The sequence below is a fragment of the Engraulis encrasicolus genome, chromosome 2 (assembly GCF_034702125.1).
Source record: "Engraulis encrasicolus isolate BLACKSEA-1 chromosome 2, IST_EnEncr_1.0, whole genome shotgun sequence".
NCBI lineage: Eukaryota > Metazoa > Chordata > Actinopteri > Clupeiformes > Engraulidae > Engraulis > Engraulis encrasicolus.
The window spans coordinates 11,306,697-11,332,464 of NC_085858.1; the positions used below are offsets into that span (position 1 = coordinate 11,306,697).

The 25,768-nt window shown below is 41.7% G+C and overlaps 4 protein-coding genes across 18 annotated transcripts in view; 3 read left to right on the forward strand and 1 right to left on the reverse strand.

Annotated features, from left to right (window-relative positions):
• nubp1 (nucleotide binding protein 1 (MinD homolog, E. coli)) overlaps positions 1 to 682 on the forward strand; it is a 37,797-nt gene extending 37,115 nt beyond the window's left edge. Inside the window, exon 11 of the mRNA XM_063221988.1 lies at positions 179 to 682. Coding sequence (XP_063078058.1) covers positions 179 to 231 — 53 coding nt within the window. The 3' untranslated portion in view covers positions 232 to 682. The remainder of the gene's footprint in view (positions 1 to 178) is intronic.
• Positions 683 to 1,450: 768 nt separating this feature from the next.
• On the forward strand, positions 1,451 to 20,873 carry ciita (class II, major histocompatibility complex, transactivator). 7 transcript variants are annotated; one of them, XM_063221932.1, is made up of 24 exons: positions 1,451 to 1,945; positions 4,774 to 4,845; positions 5,424 to 5,477; positions 5,611 to 5,664; positions 5,799 to 5,867; positions 6,067 to 6,135; positions 7,484 to 7,549; positions 11,553 to 11,615; positions 11,927 to 12,010; positions 12,123 to 12,263; positions 12,442 to 12,495; positions 12,579 to 12,647; positions 12,793 to 12,903; positions 13,294 to 13,410; positions 13,733 to 13,798; positions 13,895 to 15,599; positions 16,057 to 16,242; positions 16,408 to 16,470; positions 18,641 to 18,721; positions 18,900 to 18,983; positions 19,215 to 19,298; positions 19,986 to 20,069; positions 20,175 to 20,258; positions 20,507 to 20,873. In XM_063221932.1, exons 1-24 carry the CDS (start codon positions 1,609 to 1,611, stop codon positions 20,586 to 20,588), a joined length of 3,879 nt encoding a protein of 1,292 aa, XP_063078002.1. In that variant the 5' UTR covers positions 1,451 to 1,608; the 3' UTR covers positions 20,589 to 20,873. The 7 variants fall into 7 exon arrangements, with proteins under 7 accessions (XP_063078002.1, XP_063078007.1, XP_063078024.1 ...); XM_063221937.1 differs by having other exon boundaries at positions 13,297 to 13,410; XM_063221954.1 differs by having other exon boundaries at positions 12,600 to 12,647.
• Positions 20,874 to 22,564: 1,691 nt separating this feature from the next.
• dexi (Dexi homolog (mouse)) lies at positions 22,565 to 24,111 on the reverse strand. 2 transcript variants are annotated; one of them, XM_063222085.1, is made up of 2 exons: positions 23,001 to 24,111; positions 22,565 to 22,892 (listed from the first exon to the last, which is right to left on the reverse strand). In XM_063222085.1, the coding sequence occupies exon 1, from the start codon at positions 23,422 to 23,424 to the stop codon at positions 23,155 to 23,157; it is 270 nt and encodes an 89-aa protein (XP_063078155.1). In that variant the 5' UTR covers positions 23,425 to 24,111; the 3' UTR covers positions 22,565 to 22,892; positions 23,001 to 23,154. The 2 variants fall into 2 exon arrangements, with proteins under 2 accessions (XP_063078155.1, XP_063078146.1); XM_063222076.1 differs by having other exon boundaries at positions 22,989 to 24,111.
• A 299-nt stretch (positions 24,112 to 24,410) lies between these two features.
• Positions 24,411 to 25,768, forward strand: part of clec16a (C-type lectin domain containing 16A) — a 77,570-nt gene continuing 76,212 nt past the window's right edge. For 7 of the 8 annotated variants that reach the window (XM_063221999.1, XM_063222022.1, XM_063222028.1 and 4 more), the window contains exons 1-3: positions 24,411 to 24,659; positions 25,305 to 25,433; positions 25,590 to 25,723. In XM_063221999.1, coding sequence (XP_063078069.1) covers positions 24,586 to 24,659; positions 25,305 to 25,433; positions 25,590 to 25,723 — 337 coding nt within the window. In that variant the 5' untranslated portion in view covers positions 24,411 to 24,585. The remainder of the gene's footprint in view (positions 24,660 to 25,304; positions 25,434 to 25,589; positions 25,724 to 25,768) is intronic. The other variant, XM_063222062.1, reaches the window with a different exon arrangement.

The following is a 25,768-nucleotide window of genomic DNA, read 5'->3' on the forward strand; positions in this document are numbered from 1 at the left end:
GGTGTAATAAAAAAAAATAAAAAACATGACTCTTGGCCGTTAGTGGACAAGCTCCCACGACCAAAATTATTTCCACTAAAAAACTGTGTGGTCAACACTGCAAATGGGGCTTTCCATAAAACCATGCCAAATGAGCCACTCTCCGCTGACTGAGGAATCTCTTCTCTTTATCTTTCAGAGATCAAGGACTACTGCACTGCACATGCAACATCAGCAGAGAACTCTGGTTAACCTGGGGACTTGCTCTGGATTTGAATAAGGAAGGCAGTTGTTGTAAAGGAGCAATCCTGACTTAATTCCTTTGAATGGACTCCTCATACAAGAGATTAATCTGAATGGCGGTGTGGAGCAGCTGATTTGGTCGTCCAAGCCCTCTTCGGATGAAATGACTTTACTCGATATAAGCGCACAAACGTTAGCTACCTGTTGCTGCTACATATGTTCATAGACAGGCACCCTTGATTAAAGTGTCTCTGCTGTCTATAATTCTATTGAAAGGAGACGTTACAAGATTTCCAGTATGTAGTTATCAACAGCCATGTACAATCTGACCAATTCAGAGTTCAGCAAAACATGCACTAACCATGTGAACAAATGGATTACTTTTTATATAATTCTTTATGTAATCTGTGATTTTAAAATGCCTTTAAATTGCATTAGCGAATAAATTATGTTAATATTATTTTTTTCTCTGCTGTCTTGTGATACTTGGAAGAAGTTGAATGCGGAAATGTGACCAAAGCCACAGTACTGTGGGTGTGAAGTGAAGGTGTGCTTATCCTGTATTGGAAGCTGTGGTGTGCGATAAACCCTCTGGCCCTTGTTACAGACTTGTTTTGACACTCGGTTTCGGGCAGATCATGTTACCTAAATAGTTTAATGTTAGGAGGGATTGATCTAGTGTCTGTGCAATGTGACTGACCATGTCATTATCAGTCCTGAAAAGAAACAGTTTGGCTATGTGGGTGTGTCCCTTTTCAATCGTACACTTCTTTACAAAGGCTCCACAATATTCTTTTATGATCATGGTGGGTTTGTGTGAAGTCTGTAAGTTACGGTTGTGTCTGAAACTCTTAACTCCTCAAAAAGATTTTCAGACTTTGGGGAGGTAATGTGATCATCAACTTCAAGATATTTTCAGTAGTTTATTTGACATAATTCATTCTAGAACTTTGCCTAAACTGCTTTTGATTTGATTTCAGAATGAAAGAAATCACACAATATTACACCCTCAGACATGCTCGGCATTACTTGGGAAGCAACTTCCACTTTGATTCCTTGTAGATCACAAAAAAAGTGAAGTGAATGTGGATTTGGGCATTGGTGTTATCTGTTGGTGACGTCACGTGTATCAGTTTTTTCAGTTGATGTTTTTTTTTTTTAATTGAGAAAAGGACATGTGAAACTGCTCAGCTTTTCGATTAAAGGCGAAGTCCAAGCTCCTGTTTAGTCTGTTACTCTCTCAATGGCCGGTGCAACAACACAACAGCCCACTGACAACTGGATTTGCATGTATTATTATTTTTTTTTATCATGGATTTAATGTTTTTATAACACTACATCCTGAGTCATCTAAAGAGCTGGAGGTGACCAAACTTCACACATCACATGCTTGAGGACAGTGTCATGGTCACCTTTGACAGGGTGTTGGAGCAGCTGCGATGGGTGCTGCAGGTGGCAACCTCCCAGGAGCTCCATGTCCTGATGGAGAGGCTGCTCGAGGCCCAGGTGTTCCCCAGCTACCACTACCTGTCCCTGGGGGAGGGTCTGCACAGCGTGTGGGAGAGGGACACCAGCGAGGCGGAGCGGGAGGACCAGGCTCGGAGAATGGCGCTGCCAGTGTGGCAGAAATGGGACGTGTGCCAGGGGATTTTGCAACCTTTGTTACCGCAGCAGGAAACTTTGCCTCTGGATTTGGAATGTACCTGCAACTCCTCTGACTCAGGTATTTGTTTGGCTTAGCCTTAACAGATTGGAACCTGATGAGTTTCGTGTTTTTTGTGCGTCCAAAACCTAAACTTCGCACATACTACTCCTGTCTCTTTTTATCTGACTGATTTCTCATCAGTCTTTTCCTGTATGTTATCCAGGTGTGCCTTTTGTTTCATATGTTCCCAGCCCTTGCACAGGGAAGGGTTTATATATCGCTCTCTTCTTTCTCTTTCTGTCCTTTTTGCTTTTCAGGGTCCTTTTCACTGTCACTTTCACAAACTTTAATTTTAGTCACCACTACCCCTCAGGTTGTGATGGGAAATGATTACATAATGTTATTATATCAAGAGGGAATTTGACACGCCCTTTGCTTATCTTATGATGTCATTTAAGGTAAAGGGATCTGCTGAAGACATTTCTGCATGAATTTACACTTTTGAAATGTCCCAGAAATGTGTTCAGTTAGCCTACTGTTGTATACTTGATGGCTAGGTAGATACACCACAGTTACATTGGTACTCTGATGTGCATGATAAATGGCATACTGTAAGTTGGATCAATGAATGTCAACTGGTCTCCACAGTAGGCTACTGGGGCGGTGCAGGCTACGTCTCTCATCAACCAGTTCTCTTCAGGTGTAAGGAAACACAATAAAATAATGAATACAATCCGTGCGTAAATTCTTATTCACCAAATTTTTCAACTCATCCCAACACGTGCTTTAAAAAAAAGTAATTAAAAAAAAAAAAAAGCTGATTGATGGAAAACGTCCCATACACTATTTGCAATATAACATTTATTGCTTATGACGTGCCCCCAGAAGGTAAACCGAGCCGTTGGCCTTAACTCAGCGAAATATGTATCGGGAATACCCTATTTAATTCTATATTTATTTAATAAGGCATTCCGAATTAAAGTGAAAGTGAAACGCAACTAGCATCCAGACGCACAAGTCGCCATTTGAGGACTATGTCTCGTTGAGCGCAGTGCGCAACAGGGAAGCTTGGAACGCGCAAAACGGCCATTTGAGTATTCCAAACATACGCGCGGTGTATGGTGCATTTTAATCTCAAATGACCACTTCAGCACCGAGGCCAGGCAACTATTTTGATGACATGGACGCCCCCATGACCTGCAGCATAGGTAATTTTGTATTTTTCTTGTGACTTCTTTCTGGAGTTTGGTATGTGAAGACATAAATGATCGACCAACTGATCCATGAGAAGAATAAGGCGATTTTATCCTTTTGGAAGTAGCATCGTTCATGAAAAGTTATGTCAGGTGGTCGTATGGCATTCAGTGTCATGGCCCCCATGCTGCTTTAAGGGGGAATACCTGAGGCTCAAAGCGCAGCTGCACTGCCTCCGCTTCTGCCTCGGTCTATTTTAAGCGCATCTTTTCTCTGTCTCCTCGCAAGCGCCGTTTAGGTTTAAGTTTAAGTAGCCAAAAAGTGGTTGCGATCTCCATGCAGTCCTCTGAAAAATATCTTTATCCTTCTATTTTAATATATCCATGCATGCTGGTGGTAAGTGGGCAAACTCGGAAACTTTCGCTATGTGGATATGAATCATTCCGCAACAGCGCCTTACAGTTGAGTTTCCCCTCATGTCTAAAAGCTCGTTATGGCTCAGATGATTCGAAATCAAGCTCTCATTGAAGCAAATTCGGAATGAAGCTACGGATGAACTTAAAACACCAAAAAATAGTTTGCTTCTAATTCTCAACAGGTAAACATGGCAACAAGGTATGCTACAGCACAATATTGTGCTGGCCTAGTAGTTGAATGGAGGAGGCACCGATTGACACATTTGACGATGACAATTGCTCTTCCCCTTAATGTTACACTGGTAGTTGACATGCAAAATAATATTGAAGCTTATTTTTTTATTTTGGCTTATAAATCAAACATACTGTGTTGCAACAACTGTTGCAAGTAGCCTGACATGGTCAGATAGACTACATTGGGCCTTCATGAAATGAAGGGGGGCAGGCTCATAAGACTGCAGGGATTCATAACTGGACCACTGTAGTCCATCATTCACATCGCAACAGAGGTCTGTGAAGGCACACAGTCATGTGTGAGCATACAGTAGAGTAGAGAATTGGGCTAATTCACAATCAACACAAACCAGGATTCAGTGTGATGGAACCAGTTGTCGATTGGCTCATGCTGACTACCTGGGCTTTGGCAACAAAAAATGTTCAGCAGCAGTAACAAAGACATTAAGACTAGCAAAAGAAATTCAGAACAAAGTCTTTTAGAGATAGTTTAGTTTAGAACGTTTAGAGATAAGTAGATAATATGGTATTAAAGGCTATGGGATGGCATACTATGAACTATTAAAGACTTCCAACACATTTTAAATCATTAACTTAAAGGGAGGGTCATTACATAACACAGTGTAATAGTTGTAAGAGAAAGCAAATGAAGTGAAGCATAGATTCAACAAGTATGAGCAAAAAAGGCTTAGTTCAGTGTAGGCCTATCTGAAATCTAGGTTTCTTTCTCATGACTTTCTGACTAGGTCTGTTGCCTTGACCAAGGATCATCATTGGAACATGAAAAATGCAGTTCTCTTGCCAAGCGCAACAAAAAAAGCTCTGACAACTTCTCCCTACCATTATTTTGGAATGTCACAACTCATCAATTACACAAATCCACAAGTCATACGTGCCCCTACCCCACCTCATCATGTATGAAAGTACCTCTATACTAACAACTATTTTACTGTGTGTATTTTAGGAACTGAACTTAATGTTTAGTCAAAACGTTGCTGAAACCACATTTTGATAATATAGCTATTGTTTATTGATATTGCTGTTATTCCCTTCACATTTCAGTGGGAATGGCATTAAGGAAGGCTCTATGTCCCTCTCCAGGTTCTGACACTATAACAGAAGAAGGTACATGGGGTGAGTGTTCCATGTTTTGCTGTAGCTATTGAATGCTTGTTGCAACGGTTCTGTAACTCATTGAAGTTAAAATGCATCTACCTGTGGCATGAAGCACGTCATAGTGGTATTATTTTAAAAGAAAAAAAGTTAGACTATTTCCCAAGGGGGACATAGCCGTGGCATCTACGCAATCAGTATCCGATGTGATTTGTTGTCATTTGTCCACTATGTACCACCACTGGTTGGAAAAAGATGTGTTATTCACTTGCTATGAGTATTAAGAAACTTGGCAAAGATGATTTTCAGACCATGCTAGTTACTGTATGTGCATTTCCCCTAAAGACAGTTGAAATTGATTGTGAAGCAACAAAACAGAAAAGCACCCCATATCTCATGCTAAATTTGATTTATTGACCTAAAGCTCAAGTGTTTCCAACAATTTCCTCATATATACTGTAGCTAGAACAATAAAGAACAACCATACAGCACAAGATCACTGACTGAAAATCACATGACCAAAATCAATATTCTGTGTTAATGATCACTTAATGCTTCATGATTCAAAATGCTGAATAAATAGAGCATATTTCTTTTAGGTGATGACTTCTGGGAGACTTGGGATTTCAGAACAATTTTCAACAATTTTGGAGGTTAGCAATGTAACATTATCAAAATTTTATCAAGTGAATTATTTTTTTTTAAGTGTTTAACATTGCTTGTCATATATCTATGGACATGGTGATGATGTTTTGAGGTAAATAATTTGTTGTGTTATTTGTGAAGACGGGGTTGATTTGGCAGCGTTGGAGGATGTTTATAGTGACCCAGAAGACCCAGGTAAGCACCCATCCGCTTTACAGTATGCATTTTAGGAGCTGAGCTAAATGCTCAGTTAAAATGTTGCTCCAACCATTATTTTCATTATATTGCTACTGGATATTGATATTGCTGTTATTTCCTTCACATTTCAGTGGAAATGGCATATAGGAAGGCTGTCGAAGGCCGGTGCTCTCCAGGTTTTGACAATATAACTGAAGAAGGTATATGGGGTGAATGGTCCATGTTTTGCTGTAGCTTTTGTGAATGCTTGTTGCAACTGCTCCATCACTCATTTATAGCACGAGAGCATGATTTAAACAAAAATAATGAAATTATATCATTATACAATACTTTATGTTAAATCATATTGGGAAACCTTCTGTCATAAAAGTATGCATTTTTTTGCATTTCATTGCGCAGGTGTGACTGATATTTATCAAGAAATTTTTGGGAAACCTAATCCAAACCAAGGCCTGGAACAACACACAGGTGATTAAATTAGCCTTCATTGTTCATGAAATCTCAAGCTCTATAACGGCTTAGATTACTGCTTAGAGATCACCAAGCTTTATAGTGATTGTAGTTGCACAGTAAAGCATCAATGTTAGACAAACGTAAGAAAAGTAGCCCTAAATGGCTTCAATTTTTTTATTGTAACAAGTGGTTGAAGTGGATTGTAACTCGCTGGAAACCTTTCTTGCTGATTGGTTAGAGATGCTCTTTAAGTTGCTGAAACAGGGTAGCCCGCACATCCAAGTGTCTAACCTTTGAGCAGGACAGCATACTGTTGACAAATCACAACTACCTACTACAGTGTAGACAAATAAAAGGTGAGAATATCCACTTCAACTAGGATGAAGCCTCTTTGACATTCACAAGGGTGTCTCCTCCACATAGTGTGAGTGGCGCATAAGGGTCTTGGAGTTGGATTCAATTGCGATAGAAGTATGATTATTTCTAGGGTTAGGGTTGGAGCTCTAACCAAACCTCTGCTCTGTGGGTTTTCCCCCAGTCGTTGTTGTAGCTTGGTTGTAGCCTGTGCGTCTGTGTTGCCAAAAACATCCCTGTGGCATGCTTTTAGTTTCAGTTTCAGTTTCCTACAAAGACTAGGGCGTGAATGCTATCCATATAAATTACGTCAAATGAAAGGCATGAACACAGCCTACTCTACTTCGTCAGATTTTTTTGGCCTTTATTATGACAGGACAGTGTGAGAGGAGACAGGAAACGAGTGTGAAAGAGAGATGGGGTAGGGCTGGCAAACGACTCGGACTGGACTCGAACGGGTCCCCTCATGCAAGCTGAAATGAGGGGGGCTTCAGATTGCTCAGTGGGATGTGGCTGCGTATGAGAAGCCACTGGCATTCCAAGTGCTGCATCTCTCCAACAGGAAATGAACATATTCCAATGGGGATCAGCCATATTCTTAGCTTCAAGTGAAATAGTCTGGCCTATCGAGCTAGTTTAGGAGAGATAGATGATGGTGATTTATACACAGCTCTTATTGTAGTCATGACATGAGGATGTTATCAGTATTTCGTAGTATTTTATTCATGACGTATGTCCACACTTGTTAAGGCTTCCTCCACAAATTGCAATGTTGTGACTGATGACCATCACTTTTTCCTTATTTGCAGATAAATAGTTACAGATTTGTGTCATTAAAAGCACTGGCTTAACAAGGACACAGAGAGCACCACTTATCAGGATGTAGAGAGGCTTTTTAAAAAAGACATTACATGTTTAACATGTTTCGACATAAACAGCAAGTAGCTTTTTATTATCAGTCCCTGAATGTCCACAAGCACTGACTTACACTCTTCCTGTCCCATTACAGAGCAAGCCCCATCTGCATCACTCGTTTCCAAGGCTCCTGACCAACTCTCAACTTGGAAGAAAGAAGGTATTTTAAATCCGTTGACTGTTTGAGTGTGTGTAACTGGAGATATTCATGTGTAGTCCAGAACCACTCTCGAACCATATGATATATGATAACCATATGATAACCATATGAAGCATATGATGAGCAGACACACTGAACTAAAAGCCAGGCTACTAGCTCAGTCTGTGGCGTATCTGTGGAGAGGAACTAATGTTAACTAACGTTTCAAGTTCTGCTTCTTTGCTTCTGTTACACATCCCAACTCATTGCCATTTTTTGCCACCTGTGTAACCGGAGTTCATCCTGTGCAGTCCAGATCCATTGTCCAACCTTTAATTCAATAGCAATAAAGCAATAAACTCTGGCAAAAGACGCACGGATGGAAGTCAATCTTTGTCTTGCCATCCTTTCGTGTGGCGTCAGTGTTACTCCGCCTACGTGGGAATTTTCTCCACTGCCAACCAGCGCAAAGAGACATTTTGGGAGAATATGGGAGGATGAATTGTGTTGTTGCAAGACATTCAATCATCACTGATGTGAAGCCCAGAGGCTGGAGGCTACAGAAAGGGACGAGATGACAAAGATTGACTTGCACCCATGTGAATTAAAAGTCGGGTACGAGCTACGGTATATGGTGCCTGCATGGAGGTAGCCGGGTGTCTTGGGTGTCCGGAGGGAGGGTTACTACTGTTCCATGACAAGCTCTGCTAGTGTCTGTTACATATAGTGGGGTCGGAGGCATGTGCAATTTTTCTCAGTCATTTCAAATTGGTGTTAAAGTTTGGTTTTCACTTCCAAGTTGAAGTTTAGGGTCTATAGAACAATTTGGGTTCGAGTGTCAAACACACAGATAACAAAATGGCCTGCGGGGGGCGCTCTAAAATATATAAACTGCTATAACTTTTTATTAGTTTAACCAAATTAAACATATGAGGTATGCATGGATTCAGCATTAAGAGGAGGAGGTGGTGAGCTAAGTATTTGGTTACCGGATTAAAGACATACTATGTCATAAACACACTTTTAGCCCATGAACAGCAAAATTCAGGGTTTTTTTAAGATAAAGGGTGGAAATGCCCTCCAAGTTGCAATGAAACATCATTTATTGTTACAAGTTATTGAAAATAAAGCCTGGGATATCATTCAACTTGATGTTTTCAGAATATCCCTGAAGCACAACAAAGATACCTAGGATACCTATACACAAATAGGGCTGCATAAAGCCTATGTGATATTTAGGACCCAACTTGCAACTTTGAGTTTATGAATTTAGTATCATGAGTATCAACTTTTTTCAATCAAGCCATATTCTATTCACACATAAAATCACAAAAAAACATTATATCTGGAAGTAAATGAATCAATAATAATAATAGTAATAATAATAATAATAATAATAATAATAAAAAGACTTTCCGGAGAGACAATGCTATTAGTATGCTTGCGGCTTATGCACACACAGAGCTGTTGTATACACACAGAGAAACACGAGGGAAAGAGATAGAGGTCTGTGTGTGTCTGTCTGTCTGAGAGAGAGAGAGAGAGAGAGAGAGAGAGAGAGAGAGAGAGAGAGAGAGAGAGAGAGAGAGAGAGAGAGAGAGAGAGAGAGAGAGAGAGAGAGAGAGAGAGAGAGTATGATTCAGGTGCCTTTCAGCAATGGGTGGGTAGGGAGAAGTAAGGGTGGGATTCGAACCTGCAACCCGCTGACAGACCAACATCCTACCCAGTAGGCCACTGCCACTTACTGTATAGAATGGCCACAGCAGCATATTAGGCCATGGTTGCCCAAGTGACAGCAGAGGTCTAAAGTTCTACATGGCTGCATGTGTGTGTGTCAATGATACAGTAAGTAATGTAGACCTCCTTGGTGTGTGTGTATGAATGAAGATTCTCAAGGTGACAATTTGGCGGTTAATAGCTGAGTAATATGCGCAGCCTTATTTTTACTCTGTCATATCTCCAAAAGTTTTGCAAGTTGTCAGATGATATTGACACACAAATGGCACAACCCTGCTCGTCATGTCAAAGCTGAGATCCCTTTTCTAGGCCAAATGGTTCAGTCAAAAAATGGACATATTCAGGCCTATGCGCTGAGCTGTTCACACATTTTTTTTCGTAAGTGAATGGGGTCACATCATAGAGATTTTAAAACTGCTCTCTCTGAAACATTTGTACGAGTTGGCTTATGATCTTCACACAGTTTGTATTCAGAGCCAAGGCCTCTCTGACAATGCCTTTACCTAGTTGATACCTAGTTAAAAACCCTAGGACAGGTCGCCTCTCACTGTAACTGCCACAGTTTGTGACATCTCAGCTTGACCATTCTACCATTAATTTCAATGAGGGGGAAAACAGAGAGAAAACTGAGGAAAAACAAGTCTGGTGAACGAATGAAAGGGGGTAGGCCAATTTGGGCCAATTTGGGATTCGAACCGTGTCTCTATCTCGAACGCTGCAACGATTAAAAGCCGGCGTACTAATGAATGGCGATTCCCATAGGTGAATGGAAAAATGTAGAATAATAATAAACTGTTGATGAACAATTGGTATGCTTTCCCGCAAGCATACTAAATAAACTGTTGGAGAACAATTACTATGCTTGCTGGCTGCAAGCAGAGGCCTTTGGCAAGCATACTAAATAATACTATAGGACTATTTCATACATGGTAGACACAATCATCTGCTGTTATGAGGACATCTCTGTCATCTGGGAACTGTCCATTTGTTACCAGCTGACAGGAATGAAAACCGTTCTTATCATCTGCATTTGCCAGAAATGCCTGCCAATCTGGTAACAAATGAACAGTTCCCAGATTTGGACTACACTACCAAAGATGCAGTTGCCAAAGATGTATTCCAACTAGAGGTGAAGTGCAGCTGTACTAGTACTTGTACAAATAGACCTGCCAGATCTCGGTGCAAGTGCATAAAGGCAGAGTTAAAGTGCACACGTCTGTGCAAGTGCACATGCAATTTCTAAGACTGACCACTGACTGTTTTTGCATCTGTTCTCTGTCATAGTTATTGTAGAGTGGAGTATTGGAATAAATGTTAGCCCTATGGTCTTCTGTTTGCTTTTTGAATGCAGGAAAAAATGATGCTCCCCATAGTATTTATTATTATTATTATTATTATTATTGATTTACTTTCTTCCAGATATAAAGTTTTTAAGTTGTGAATAAAATTATGGCTTGATTGGAACAAAAAGCTGGTACTCATGTTCCTAAATTCATACACTCAAAGTTGCAAGTTGGATGCTAAATATCACATAACTTAGGCTATATGCAGCCATATTTGTGTATAGGTATCCTATTAGTGTCTGTGTGCTTCAGGGATATTCTGAACAAATCAAGTTAAGTGATAACCCAGGCTTCGTTTACAATAACTTGTAACAATAAATTATGTTTCATTGCAACTTTGAGGGCATTTCCACCCTTTATCTTAAAAAAAGCCCGGATTTAGCTGTCCGTTGCCTAAAAGTGTGTTTTTTACATAGTGTGTCTTTAATCTGGTAACCAAATACTTAGCTCACCGGTTTCTCCTCTTCATGCTGAATCCATACATAGCTCATATGTTTAATTTGGTTTAACTAATCAAAAGTTATAGCAGTTTATATATTTTAGAGTGCCCCCCGCAGGCCATTTTGTTATCTGTGTGTTTGACACTCGAACTCAAATTGTTCTATATACCCAAAACTTCAACTTGAAAGTGAAAACCAAACTTTAACACCAATTTGAAATGACTGAGCCTATTACGACCCCACTAATATGCTTGGGCTACACAAATGGATTAAGAAGCCTCTGTACTTAATGTCTACCATCTACTACAAAAACTACTTGCAAAAAACGCTCCATTAATTATTCAACATAATATATGCACTCTTTTCTCATAACATATTTAGACAATGTAACAATGGTTCTAACTAAGTCATGATTAAACCCTTACTGAAATGACCACAGACAACAATGTTTTGTATAAGGATTTGTGCAGTTATGGAATGTATATTTCTTTTCTTGACTTGAAGGGAGAAGATCACTGCAAAAAAGATCTAGGTCAAGATGTCCTAAGTCCCGCGCAAAAGAAACAGGTAATATTGCAGTGCTCAAAAATGTCAGAAAACATTCAAGCAACGTTGTATAAGTAGGAGTAGAAGTACTCTTCCAAAAGTAATTATAGCACTAGTAGTATGATACTACAAAGATGAATCCATGTAATATCACAGCGCTAGTATTGCAATTGCATTTGTAAGAGTAGCCTACTTCTACTTCTACAACTCTGCTGAAAAGAGATCTTTTGGAATCTTTTGACATTTTCTTCATGTGATGTAGGGGTGAATTTTGTTATATACAGCATGCTGTGAAGAACTGTGTTTGTGACTGTTTGTCGCTGACCTTTCAGATGCTGTCTGCCAACCAAAAAGATCAAAGAAAAGCAAGGCCACACAAAGGTGCAACGAATCGTCAACTGATAGTTCAGCGGGAGGTAAGATGGAACTTAGGGCTGTCTAGAGTACCATATTAGATGGTGAATAAATTGCTGTGATGTTGAATACTTCAAATGTGCATGATATACTCCCCTCTTGTACTTATTATAGATAACACTCAAAGTATCGTCCCACATGTGGTCCCACATGTGGTCCCACCACCCAGTCCTCAGTGGATTTTCTCCGTCAGCCCCTCCGCCTTTGTCAGTGTTGCTGGCTTTAACCCTGCAGCTCTGCTCCCCCCTGCTGACCGTAAGTGGAAATTATTTACCTCTTCTTTTTTATTATTTATTTTGGCTGGATTCATGTGGCTTGTACAGGCTTGAATCAACACACAAGATTAATTTCCTTAAACTCTCACTCAGTAATTTGTAGCATACTGTCTCTTGTATGTAATTATCTATTTGAAACTGTGTTCTTCAAACTGCAGGTGCACCCCATCAGTCCACTCACACCCACTCTCCCAATCCAACTTACATTATAGGTAAGTGTAATATTAATATCCAGTTGTTTATTATTGACTACACTGTGTAAATGTTAATTGATACACACTGTAACCTTGCTCAGCCAGTCCTTTTCCTTTCACAGTGACGCCTGTGACACCACAGAACCCGCAAGTCGTACCCCTATCTCCCAGTAAGTAATGCTCTCTTCTGATGTTGTGCCCTGATTTACATGTGATAACCGTATTTCTAGGCTCTTAAATATAAAAAAAACCCTGAAAAGAACAGAAGAGTGAATGTTTGCTTGCACATTTGAACTGTCTCGTGTTGTCTTCCAGTAAGTGGAACAGTGGCCCCAGAGATTCTGTCGGTTACTCCAGGCAGTTCCCTATCGGATAGAGTCAACAGAACCACCCCAGCGCCTGTGCCTCTCCACTCTCCTACCTTAGGTTAATGTCATGATTTGAGTTATTGTGTTTCTGCGTTTCTGTCTTTACAGTTTTTGTAAATCTGTTTACACTGAATCTTATGTCAGTGATTAATAAAGTATAATAAATGAATATTAAACGGTATTCAAACAAAGTGATCAACTAGTTTTTATATACATTAACCAATTGAGACCTAACAGGTCAACACATTTGATCATATTTGTCAGTGTTTACGGTAAACATGCATAATGCTATAGCCAGTCTTAAAGGTTGCGTTGCACAGATGTTGCTGGTCTTAATGAGTTACTGCAGCAAAATGGAATATTACAAAATGTAATATGTAGTTTACAAACATGAGGATGAAATGTGGTTCGCTGATTGATTTTTTTTAAATTGCCTGTCCTCCTGCAGTAGCAGCGGGCCCGGTGTCACCCTCCATGGCCCACATGGTCAGTCCCGGAAGCTCATCACCCAACTGCACAAACAGATTTCTGTGTGTAGAACCCACCACTGCCCCATCTCCTCCAGGTTAGTTTTGTATTCACTGCTCTGCCATACATTCAACCATCGCCCACGTTTGCCGTTTGTATCTTGAGTAAGGCTCTGCTTAGCATGGGTACCGCTAGGAGGGGAAAGGTGTTACAGATTCTAAGGGCCCAAGCACTGACAGCACTGAGAGGGGCCCTTAAGATGGCCCAAAATGTGAATCTTTTATGGGCCCCAAAATTGCTGGCAGCGCCCCTGCTGCTTTGCCTGATGATGAATGAATGAAAGAAAGTTGAAGAGGGACAAATATTGAAGAAACTTAATCTTGCAATGCTGACACTGTTTGGCTGATGCGCTTACACAGGGAGTCGATCCGCTGAGTCATCGGAAGATGTTGCCACGAATCCACAGCAGGCTGAACAGCTGCCAAGTAAGCCCCCTTTGTTCTGCTGCCAAATAAACCTGGCATAAAAAATGAATGTTACTCTCTGCTGATCATTTTTTGTAATACTTCGGGTTTTTTTAGGTTGTGTTCAAAGCTATTCGCAACTTGTGAAGTCAAGCATGAAAGAGAGCTGTGATGAACTTCGGAGGGGCATGACCATGGACTCCCACTACATCGATGTTCATTTGCGTCAGCGAAAGGTGCTGGGGACATCAGGGAATAACACAAAGTGCCTGGAGAAGGTGATGGCCATCGCCAGTGACACAGACCAGCAGAAGGTCACGCTGACCAGGAAACAGGTGTTCACTGACAGCCAGATGAAACAGAAGCACGTGACTATTCTCCTGGGAAGACCTGGGGCGGGCAAGAGCACCTTCATCAAACGCCTCTGTCTCGACTGGGCCAAGGGAGGTCTGCCAAGATTCCGCTACCTCTTCTTGCTAAACTGCAAAACGTTGAATCTGACGCGGCCAGACTACAGCCTAAAGAGGCTGCTCTTTGATCTGTCCACCTCTCCTCGATGTGAAGATTCGGAGTCTGTGTTCAAACATTTGCTCTCGGCTCCCAGAGAGGTTCTCATCATCTTTGATGGCTTTGAAGACTTCAAAGACCACGGGGGCCTCCTGCATTCCCCTGCTACCTGTACTGAGTCCGGTGGCTTTAGCATCAAGGACCTGTTCTCTGGTCTTTTCCTCAAACGTTTTCTGAAAGGCTGCACACTCTTAATTGCCTCGAGACCGAGTGGTGCCTTGACTCCACTCCTGCGCAAAGCAGACTGCATTCTGGAGCTCCCTGGCTTCTCTCCTGAGGAGATTGACTCATACACCTCACTCTACTTCCCGGACGAGGCACGTGGTGCCAGCGCACTGACAAAAATGAAGCAGCAGAAGTACGTGTACAGCCTGTGCTCCAATCCTCTTCTGTGCCGATACACATGCTTTCTGCTGGAGCACTCGGACAACAAGCGTTACACTTTGCCCTCGACCCTCACAGGCCTCATGTTACGAGTTCTCTCCCTTTCCCTGCAACTGGCTTCTCAAACCCAGGACAGAGGAGCATCAGACATATCCCAGCTATGCCCCCTTGCGTGGGAGTTTCTCAGCACCCACTCCTGTCTCATGTCAGAAGAGCAACTGGGATCAACAGAAATCAGGGACCATGGGCTTTCAAGTGAAATACTGACCTCCCATACTGTTGGTGGCACGAATGGTGCAGAGGTGACGACGACAACCAGCTATTCTTTCACCCACGGCCTAATCCAGAACCTACTTGCCTCCATGCACCTGGTCACGTCGGACAGTGTGAGTGACAAGGCTCTGGCCAACCAGATCATGGGGAGGAACTGGAGGAGGAGGGCCCAGGGGGAGTGGCTGGGTGTGGTGCAGCAGATGACTGTTGGCCTCCTCTTCCAGAGCGGCAAGATCCCAGAGACCATCATCTCACACATTACCACTGACAACACCAGCAAGGCCAAGAAGAAGGCTGTGGAGGCCCACTTGGAGTCCCTCAAGTCTATTGACTTGGCACCCGCAAGACTGCTGGAGTTGGGCCACTGCGTGTACGAGACCAGCAGCAAGAAGCTGATGAAGCAGTTGGTGAGCGGCTTACCTGACAACATCAGCCTGTGCGGGGCTCAGCTGACCCCACCGGATGTGTACGTCCTCTGGCATGTTCTTCAGGACACCAGTGCCCACACAAGGCAGTTCTCCATTGACCTACAGGACACAGGCATCACAGTCAATGGTCTGAAAGACCTTGTTGGGCTGAACTGTGTCTCATCCTACAGGTAACTACTTATAATTGACACATTAGAATTGGTATTTGTGCCATTCCACGTTCATTTAATCAAAGTCTGTGCACTAACTGTACAGTACAGTATGTGTTTAACAATTTTGAGGAGTCCCTTAGGTACCCTGGACACAGGATTGAAATCATTTTAATGCAATATTTTTTTACTTTCAAAGTTATAGCCTGTTGTATAGGTGGAGCTTGGTGTTTTTGTGTGGACTTTGTGTTTAAACTGATGTGGAATGAACCATTCAATTATTTTGGCAAGTAAAATAGATTAGGGTGTTGTGTGGCACAATAAAGCATATAACAATTGTGTATTTTTCTAACTACCTGCTGAGGGATAAGGATTATGGCTAAATTACTTCGTTCCCTTTACATTCTGTTGTAGAGTATTTATATTCTTCACACGACATAACTTCTAGACTGACACACTGTATGTTTTCTGGTTGCAGAGCAGCTTTGGTAGACGTAATCTCGCTGTGGAAAGGCCTTCAGCAGGAGGGTGATATCGCTTTGCTGACAAGTGCCATGAACAAGCTCACCCTTCACCCATTCAAGGCTACACAGGAAGACCACATCGACCATTTGGCTGCGCTTCTCCGAATTTGCGAAGAGAGGAGGAACTCACAAAGTCACAGGTGTCAAATTCAGCTACCGCCCACCCACCATAGCTCAATTTCTAGGAGCTCTCACTGTGTAGCAACGGTTGACTTGTAGTAACTCCGACAGAGTGGGTTTCATTTCCTGTTACAGTTTGCTGTTTTTAAACACTGTCAATCAATGTATGTGGTTGTGCCTTTCAGAGACCCTGCATCAGTGGAACATGATATACCTGCTATTAAGCAACTGGAGAAGCTTGATTTTGAGTAAGTGAAATGCAATTGGTTGTGAAGGGGTGAAAAACACTCCTTACTTATCTTGGCTGATGTTCCAATGTGATTCCAAGCACTTGTGAACATTAAAGATGAATGCATGTCCAGATACACACAAAAGTAGTTTATATTACGTATGAGTACATATTATTTTTTTCTGAATGTAGTATTCGACACATCAAGTTCAAGTTCAAGTAATTTTATTTGTCACATACATGGTATTGTAGTGAAATGATGATGGGGTCATCAGCTCTGCATCTTAAGAAATTAAAGAAGTAATGAGAAATAAGTAAAAAAAAAAAAATATATATATATATCATTTAAAAAAGTCTCTGTTCAGCAGTCGCACTGCCTGGGGGTAAAAACTTTTCCTCATTCTTTCTGTACTGGCCTGGATGGTTCTGAGTCATCTGCAGGACTTAAGTAGGGTGAACATGTAAGAGTTGGGGTGTGAGACATCCTGCATAATTTTCCTAGCCCTGGCTCCACAGTCCCACCCTCTTAGTGTAAAGACCCAAGAGTCCTGGAAGATTGGCTTTGATAGTGTGCTCTGCAGAGCGCACCACTCTCTGTAGGTCCTTCTGTTGTTGTTGTGTGCAGCTTCCAAACCAGGCCGTAAAACAGCCTGTCAACACACTTTCCACCGCTGATGAATAGAAGGTGGTCAGGATAGAAGTGGAGACCTTGAACTTCCTCAATAGGCGGAGAAAGTACAGCCGCTGCCTGGATTTCGCCGTCAGGTTTTGAGTGTGTAGTGACCAGGAGAGGTCCTCAGTCAGGTGTACTCCCAGGTACTTGTAATTTGAGACCCTCTCCACAGGCTCCCCACTGATGGTAAGTGGTGTGTATTCCCTGCTCTGCACCTTCCTGAAGTCCACTACCATTTATTTGGTCTTGCTGACAATCAGGGCCAGGTTGTTGGACTGGCACCACAGTGCTAGGTCATCCACCTCATTCAGGTAGGCTGTCTCGTTGTTGTTTGAGATGAGACCCAGCACCATGGTGTCGTCAGCGAATTTTAAGATGGAATTTGAGCTGCTGGTCGTTGTACAGTCACGCGTGTAGATGTTATAGAGCAGTGGGCTCAGAACACAACCCTGGGGCGAGCCAATGTTGAGGGTCAGCTGGCTTGAAGTGACACCTCCACCTATTCTGACCACTTGAGGGCGATCAGTGAGAAAGCTGAGCACCCAATTGCACAACTGTGTGTTGAGTCCCCCCCTCATCTTGTCAGCCAGGCACAGGGGGATAATGGTGTTGAATGCTGAACTGTAATCTATGAACAGCATTCTAACATAATTTCCCCTCCCCTCATCCAGATGGGACAGTGTGGTATGTAGAAGGCTTGAGATGGCATCGTCCCTTCTTCTGTTTGCTCTATAGGCAAATTGGTGAGGATCGAAAGCACTGGGCAGGGTGTGACATATGTATTTTTTCACAAGCCTCTCAAAGCACTTCATAACCACTGATGTAAGGGCCACTGGACGATAGTCATTCAGGCCAGCTGGCTTGCAGTTCTTGGGCACAGGAACTATGATTGAGTGTTTAAAACAAGATGGGACAACGGCTTGGGCAAGTGACAAATTAAAGATCTCAGCATATACGGGGGCTAGTTGATCAGCACAGGATTTCAGAACCCTGCCAGGAATATGATCAGGGCCTGTTGCCTTTCTTCCATTCACGCCTCTGAACACTCCCCTCACATCACTCGCACCGATAATGAAAGGAGGAGTCCCGGTTCCACTAGACTCTTCAGTCACCGCTACCATGGGGTTGGCAAGGTCGAAACGTGCATATAAAATGTGTTTAACTAATCAGCAAAAGAGAGCTCAGTGCTATCAATGGAGCTGGGCTTGGATTTAAGATCAGTCATGACCCGAAGCGAAGGTCCTTCCAGACGCTGGCAGGATCACCAGCCTGAAAGTCAGCTTCCACTTTGTCTCTATTGCGGGTCTTTGCGGCCTTCACAGTCCTCCATAAACTGCATCTTTATCACCTGATAAAATACCAGCCTGAAACAGAACGGGTTGCAAGTGCTGATTTCACAGTTTTGTCTACCCAGGGTTTCTGATTTGGGTAAACTTTTATTTTGACTTTGTCTTGCATCTGAGATTTACAGTAATATGTATGGTGACCTCAACCTTGTTTATGCTCTTTCCCCCAGGTTGGGTCCTAGTATCGCCCCTATGGTCTTCCCTAAGTTTGCCCGAATTCTACCGTCTCTTGGAAATCTGATGCATTTGGAGTGAGTGCTACTTGATGACCGCCCTCAATGATGGCAGTTCATCACATTCATGACAAGTCATTATTTGTGGAACAGATTTTTATATAAAAATGATAAATGATACTTAACCACAAACAGTATTTATTATTTTATTGCTTTACTGTTGTGATTGATAGAGACTGATTTTATTGTTTTCCAGCCTTGAAAAAAACAGGATTGGTGATTCGGGTGCTGAGCAGCTGGCTGATGTTCTGCATTCTTTATCCTCACTAAAAATGTTAAAGTAAGCCTTAATGACACTGTAAACATTACATGACAATTATAATCGCAACTTAATGCATGTTTTACATAAGACATGACTTTGGCCAAGTTTTGCACAATTCATACCATCCAAGTTTCTATGTAAAGCATGCTAGAAATCATAGACTACATACTGTTTTATTTACATTTTGGTAGCATTCTTACTTCTGAGTGGTTATGTTATTTTCACGGTGCTCCATCCATCTATTTGTAGTCTGTCTCAGAACTTCATTGGAGATAAGGGACTGGAGAAGCTCGCCCCAGGTCTGGCTGCAGCACCCTCCCTTCAAAGCCTCAGGTAAGGCAGGCTTTTACCATTCCTTAACCCCTTAGCACAGAGCCTATGTTATAACCTTACTGACACCAAAATTGTAACCGCTATGTCTTAATCTTTTACTTACTGCTCTTGGTAATGTCATAGCAATGTTGTTATGATGTAGTTGAGTATTTTCAGCAAATAGTGAATAGGCCCGCAGGCAACCCCATCTGCACTAAGAGGCTACAAGATAACTTTTGCCAATTTCAACATGCTGTTGTATTGCTCACGCTACCCCCTTGACTTGTCAGTACCCGGTGATCCTGCCCTTTCCGAGATCTGAGCTATTCTAACAGGGGAAGACTTTGTTTACATCAAAAACTTTCTTAACATAGGCCTACTCCAAATATTATCCCACAAGGTATCACTGTTTGCTAGTTGTCTGCTTATGTTGCATAACCTTTTGGATGTTATTGAGAATAAATCAAGTTTTTTGTTTTGAAATGTAAACAAATGCCTGCCCCCATTACAATGACCAGGATCTCAGAGGAGAAAAAAAATCTCAGGTACTGACAAGTCCAGGGTAGTGTGAGCATTACAACTGCATGTCAAAATTGGCAGAAGTCATCCTTTAATGTGCGAAGATGAGTAGGTGGATATGGATATGAATTTGATGGTTATAAAAATGTACACTTGGTTATTACAAGAGCCAATCTGTCTATTTTACAGCTTGTACAACAACTTGATTGATGAGCATGGAGCAGAGAGACTTGCTTTGGTCCTACCAGAGATGTCGTCCCTGATTGACCTTGAGTAAGTATAATAATCTAGCATAGTAATAAATACAATACTGTGTGCCTTCATCTGACGTGTTATCAGATGAGTCTAGTAATTCCTTTTTGTTTTGTCAACATTCAGTGTCTGTGTTAACCTATTCACCGATGTTGGGGCTCAGAAATTAAGCGACAGCCTGAAAAGATGTCCTTGGATAAAGTCACTTGGGTATGGCATTGATTGCACAATCAAGGAAAAATATGAAATCATGTTGTATACTCCATTCTACTACTACTACTACTGTGAAATTACTTGTACACACAAACACACACACACACACGCTGCAAGAAGTAACTTTTCTCCCTATCTCCCACAATGTCCAAATATACCACAATGACAATTTCTAAACGGATTAGATTGTATTGCATAGTTTAGGTGCATTTAAATTGAATTGACATTCTTTTTCTTTCTCCAAGGCTGTGGAACCGTCACCTACCACCTCGCTTACTCCAGAACTTGAATCAACAGGATAGAAGAATAAAAATTCAGTTCTTGTGATGGCGCTAACCAAAACTGTAATCTGTCGATGCTGCTACACTATTTATCTATGCACTACAGGGCTGACAACCTGTTCTTTTGCACATTGTAACCACTGTTTGCACTATTTCTCTTCTATCGACTTGATTTTCTTATTTTGTACATTTTTTTTTACAATACAATATTTTTCACAACATTGCCCCATTTGTCTGCTACTATTCTGGTTCTCGCTCAGGATATTGATATTCTTATTAGATGCATCTGTGTTGGTCAGGTTATGAAAAAATTACACTGACAAAAAAATTACAATCCCCCCCCCGTTTGGCCAATAACAGAAGTATGAAGGCATCATAGAAGTGTTAACACCTCTAGCATCTACCAATGGCACATTGTATGAATGCGATGGCTCGTTTGATGTATTGGTTAGTAGTGCCACACAGCTGCTCTACATAACACCTGAATGGGAAAAATCAACACCACAGATTGATGCAATTTCACTATTTTTAGGGGGTTAAATTGAATAGTCCTCAGATTGGGTCCCATTCCATAGCTACTGGTATTACTCTTCTATGGTCTAACCATGGGGGAAAACATGATGCATGACTACTTATCCAGAGCCTTATTACATTATGCCTTCCTCCCCGTACTAGGTACTGTGAATCTGTGGTGCAGAGGTTTAGGGCATAGCTGCACAAAAATATTGAAGGCAGAGGTATAGGAAGGAGGATGTTTGCGTGTCATGTGTTACATGTTTTCATCTGATATACTGACATACTGGAGGTGTTCTTATCCTGTTGAAATGGGTTAAGCACTCTTATGAAGCTGTGCAGATACAAAGTGATCCACATGGTCGGGGCATGGCTGTGCAATCATAAAGCATCAGTGAACAATTAAAATGACTGAAAACAAGGTCTTTTCAGAAAAAAAGGCACAAAACAAATGGTGATAGCTTTAAAATCAACTCACTTGTCTATTTCTATCATGTTGATGACAGATTCGTGTATGACGCATACAAAATGCAAAATGTGGCATTTTCAGATACACAACGGCCCTTCTTTACTGGAAACTGCCCTGCATTCAAATGTCACACTGGTATCTGTAGAAAGAATAAACAAAAGACCTAATGTCTCCACCCAGTGTTGCATGCACTTATTGTCACAGATCTGAAAGTATACCTTTTTTGCTTAAAATATCTCAAATCATTTCTGTAGCATGTAGGCTACATATCTTAAATAGTATTTTATTACACAATGTCCTTTCATTTTAAGGTGACATGTCACTTTCTATATGATGGCTGTCATGAATGTTAGAGACCTAATTTTGAACTAATTTACTAATGAGTTGGATACTGTTACTGGCAGTTCATGACTTGGGGTGGGGACTATAGCTATGGCTTGTTTTTTCCTATATGAGGCTCACCATTTGATTTTCACTGCCTGAATAGCAGAGACCATGGGTGGATTCCAATATGCAGACTCCTGTCCTCCCTTGCTCATTTACCTGCGTATGGCCTCGTGATGTCACTGACGACAGAAAATGTATTCAATATCTTGCAAAAGCTCAATTCTAATGTCATTTTCTCATTCACAATCGGGATGGTGAATGAAGAACAGTCCCCCAAAAGTTGTTGTGGCTAGGCTGACAGTGGGGAAACTTTATTGTTTTACTCCATGGAGGCAGGGCATCAGCAAAACGTGAGGCCACAAGCACAAGTGAAGGGCGGGAGTCTGCATATTGGAATGCACACCATGAGTGCAGACTCAGCTCAAGCCGACTTGCCAGTCTTTTCCCCCATACAGATTACTGGGCATAACGAAAGACAGTTCGTTCACCTTATTATAAGTAAAGCCAAGTAATACCACATTATATTGACTGGCTTATGTATTGTGCATAGTGTCCCCTTTAAAGACAAGTAAGTTGACTGTCTGTTGCCCCCCATCATTACACAGTTATTCGTGTAAAAGATGACAGTATATCTTATCTATTTGAATCAGGTAGCTTATCATCCATCGTGTTTATTGCCTTTTAGCTGAACATGCAGGTTAGAAACGGCAGGTAGTGTTAATTTTCAAATGCAATGGCAGGATTGGAGATCTTAAGTGCTAACTCTTCTGGACTAATCTTGTAGAAGGCAGCCAGGCCTCTCATTTTGTTTCGCTTCAGAGGCAGACAGTTCTGCTGCCTACATTCTGTAGTGGGGGTGAGAATACACCATTTGGTGCAGTCATTGCTATTCAGACTGCACATTGTCCATACTCTGGAAACACATCCTTTCATTAGCATCAAGGGGTCCAGCCTTTGTCCAGCATCTTGATTGAATAAATCCTGGAGGAGACACAGACAATACTGCACTAAGTAAACAGCATCAACACAATAGCAATGCTTTAACTTAGAAGAGTAGATGTCTTGTCAGTCATTTACCTGTTAACTCACATTTGAAGAGGGTTATGTTGACATCCTGCAGAGAAATGTTCTAGTGTTTTCTTTCAGTGTCACTGCACACACATTCAACAAGATGTACCAAAACATCCGGTTCTCTTGCCGGTGCCAGAGCATCCTTGGTGAGCTTATGTCAGCTTGAACATGCTCACTCAAGGTACCCCTCGAAAACATCCAGCTCTGTGTCCGTGTCATAGGGAACAGACCCTGGGTCCGACAACACGCCCAAATCCACCAGTGCCTGGTCCATGTCCTCTGGCAGAAAAACTATCCCGACATTCAGAACGATGTACTCCATCAAGAAGGCATAGTACAAGATCAAAACATTAACAAAAAAGAGGCCCAGATAAAACATATAGGGAAGCTCGTTAACCAGCGATTCGACTGAATCTAGCTGAGAGTAAGTTGAGTAGGTCATAAATCCGGAGTGCTCAGAATTGGCTACTAGTGGTGGGCGAGCAAGGCTTGAGAATCAATAAGGCCATGCAACAAAGTTGTTTCTGTTGTCCTTTGAAGTAAATAATGTTGGTGATGCGGAGTCCATTTCGGGTGTGCATGGCTGCAGTGATTTAAGGCACCCCGAACTCGCTAATGTTGGTGTTTCTAGCTAGCCAGCCTCAACGACATATCTGTCCCAACTCGCCAGTTTGTCTTTCGAAAACAGAGACAGCTGTCCGCACTGGAAAACACAACTGTTTTGAGTTGACCTATCAAATATTGTGTGCGAGGAGCATGGATGCTGCATTAGTCAGACAAAATGTTTGCAAAACTCCAATTAATTGCATGATGAGTCAAATGTATCATGACATAATCTGCGGTGTTTCCACCACGCTTTGTAGCAGGCAGGCAGGCAGGCTAGTTTGGTAGCTGGAAGACGGAGCTAACGTTTTCTATAACACAATTTCGCCACGCTACAATTTCGCCTACATCACCTTTAGAATCAATCCGAAGTTACGATATTCCCACGCAGGTTTATCCTTTGCGGGAGAAGAAAGACGTTACAACAGGAGACATAAAATGACTAAAAACTTTCGCCGTCCCCTTGAATAACACTGCAATTACTAGTCCTGTGAGATAAGGTCCGCCCTCTGACAGCTACTTTTTTGCTACCTTTTTTGCGAGCAATGTTATTGTGTCTAATGATTGGTTACTTGGGGTGCCAGTCTGAAAAACACCCACGAGCCAGGTTTTCTTTCCAGTTGAGTCACTATTCGTTGGTGTTTTTTTTTTGCCAGCTGCCAAGTACAATAATGGTTGTTTCTTTCCAACTGTCAACCCACGATACTGTTTACTGAAATGTTTAAGGTTTATCCTTTGTTCTATGTCAACCCTGTCAACCAAGCGTGCCCACCGATAAGACTACAAGTCCCAACAATCGTAATCAGTTACGTAATCAGAAAGTGCTTCCGAATGTCACAAGGGCAGAGCAACCAGCATCCAGTAACAGGGCTAGCAGTAGTGCAATATCACAAGATAGCTTGTTTTCCAACCTATACGTTAACATTGGATATTTGATGACATGGAGCGATCAGGCCCATTTTAGTCAGTAAAAGGATAACCAGTCTTCACGCATGCAAAGATGTTCGGTCGATCCAGGAGTTGGGTTGGAGGACAGGGGAAATCCAAAAACATCCACTCACTGGACCATTTAAAGTAAGTTGTATACGCTAGCCTGCTAGCGATAGGTTTATAAAGTGACTGCAGGGTATCAAATGAAAGCTAACGTGAAGCCAGTAGAGCTACGAAAATACGGTTTTAATCACGGGTAATTAACTATACGCATTACTAGTGTATTTATTACGGACAAAGACATAAACGAGGCGGTGTTTGCCACATACAGTGTTTTTTGCAGAGCCGTTCGGCTCTGGTTGTTTGTATTATCGCTCCATGGTAGAGCTCTACTGACGTAGCTTGCTAACGCTAGGAGGATGTGTCAAATTGTCATCCTGTTGTAGGCAGTGGAACGGTCTTAAAATGCAACAGTACGGTTTTTTAAAAAGCGTTTCATCCCCCGTTGCAATGCATGTCTTCGGGCCTACTGAAGATTTCAAACTTCCTAGCAAAACAATAAGTTTTGTTAAGGTGTTGAACTCCGCAATGCAGCTGCATGGTAGGAGGTAGGATTCAGATGACAGAACATTGGTTGTGTAAGATGACAGCTGTCAAAAACTCAGAAACTCAAGCTATTGAATGTATGTGGTTGTTAATTCTGCTGTTTTATCCAACTGCTTAATGTAGATAGACGTGAATACAGTTTGTTCTCGTTGGTTTGACACCCTTCTATTTCTCAATCTTTAGATACTTGTACCATGTCCTCACGAAAAACACTACTGTCACGGATCACAACAGAAATCTTTTGGTTGAAACTATTCGCACCATCACGGAAATCCTTATCTGGGGTGACCAAAATGACAGCTCAGTGTTTGAGTAAGTCACAATTTATTCTCTTTTACATGAAAACAAAACAAATATGTTTTCACAGTGTCTTAGATGCATGCTGAATTAATTACTTGTTCATACATGTAAATTATTTGTTTGTGTTGATTGTTCACTGACAACTTGTAACTATCATTCCTTCTTTAGCTTCTTTTTGGAGAAGAACATGTTTGCCTTCTTTCTCAACATCTTGCGTCAGAAGTCCGGTCGATACGTCTGTGTACAACTTCTTCAGACACTCAACATACTTTTTGAAAACATAAGCCACGAGACATCACTTTGTAAGTATTCAATTCAGATAGCAAGCAAGCAAGCAGTTAACAAAA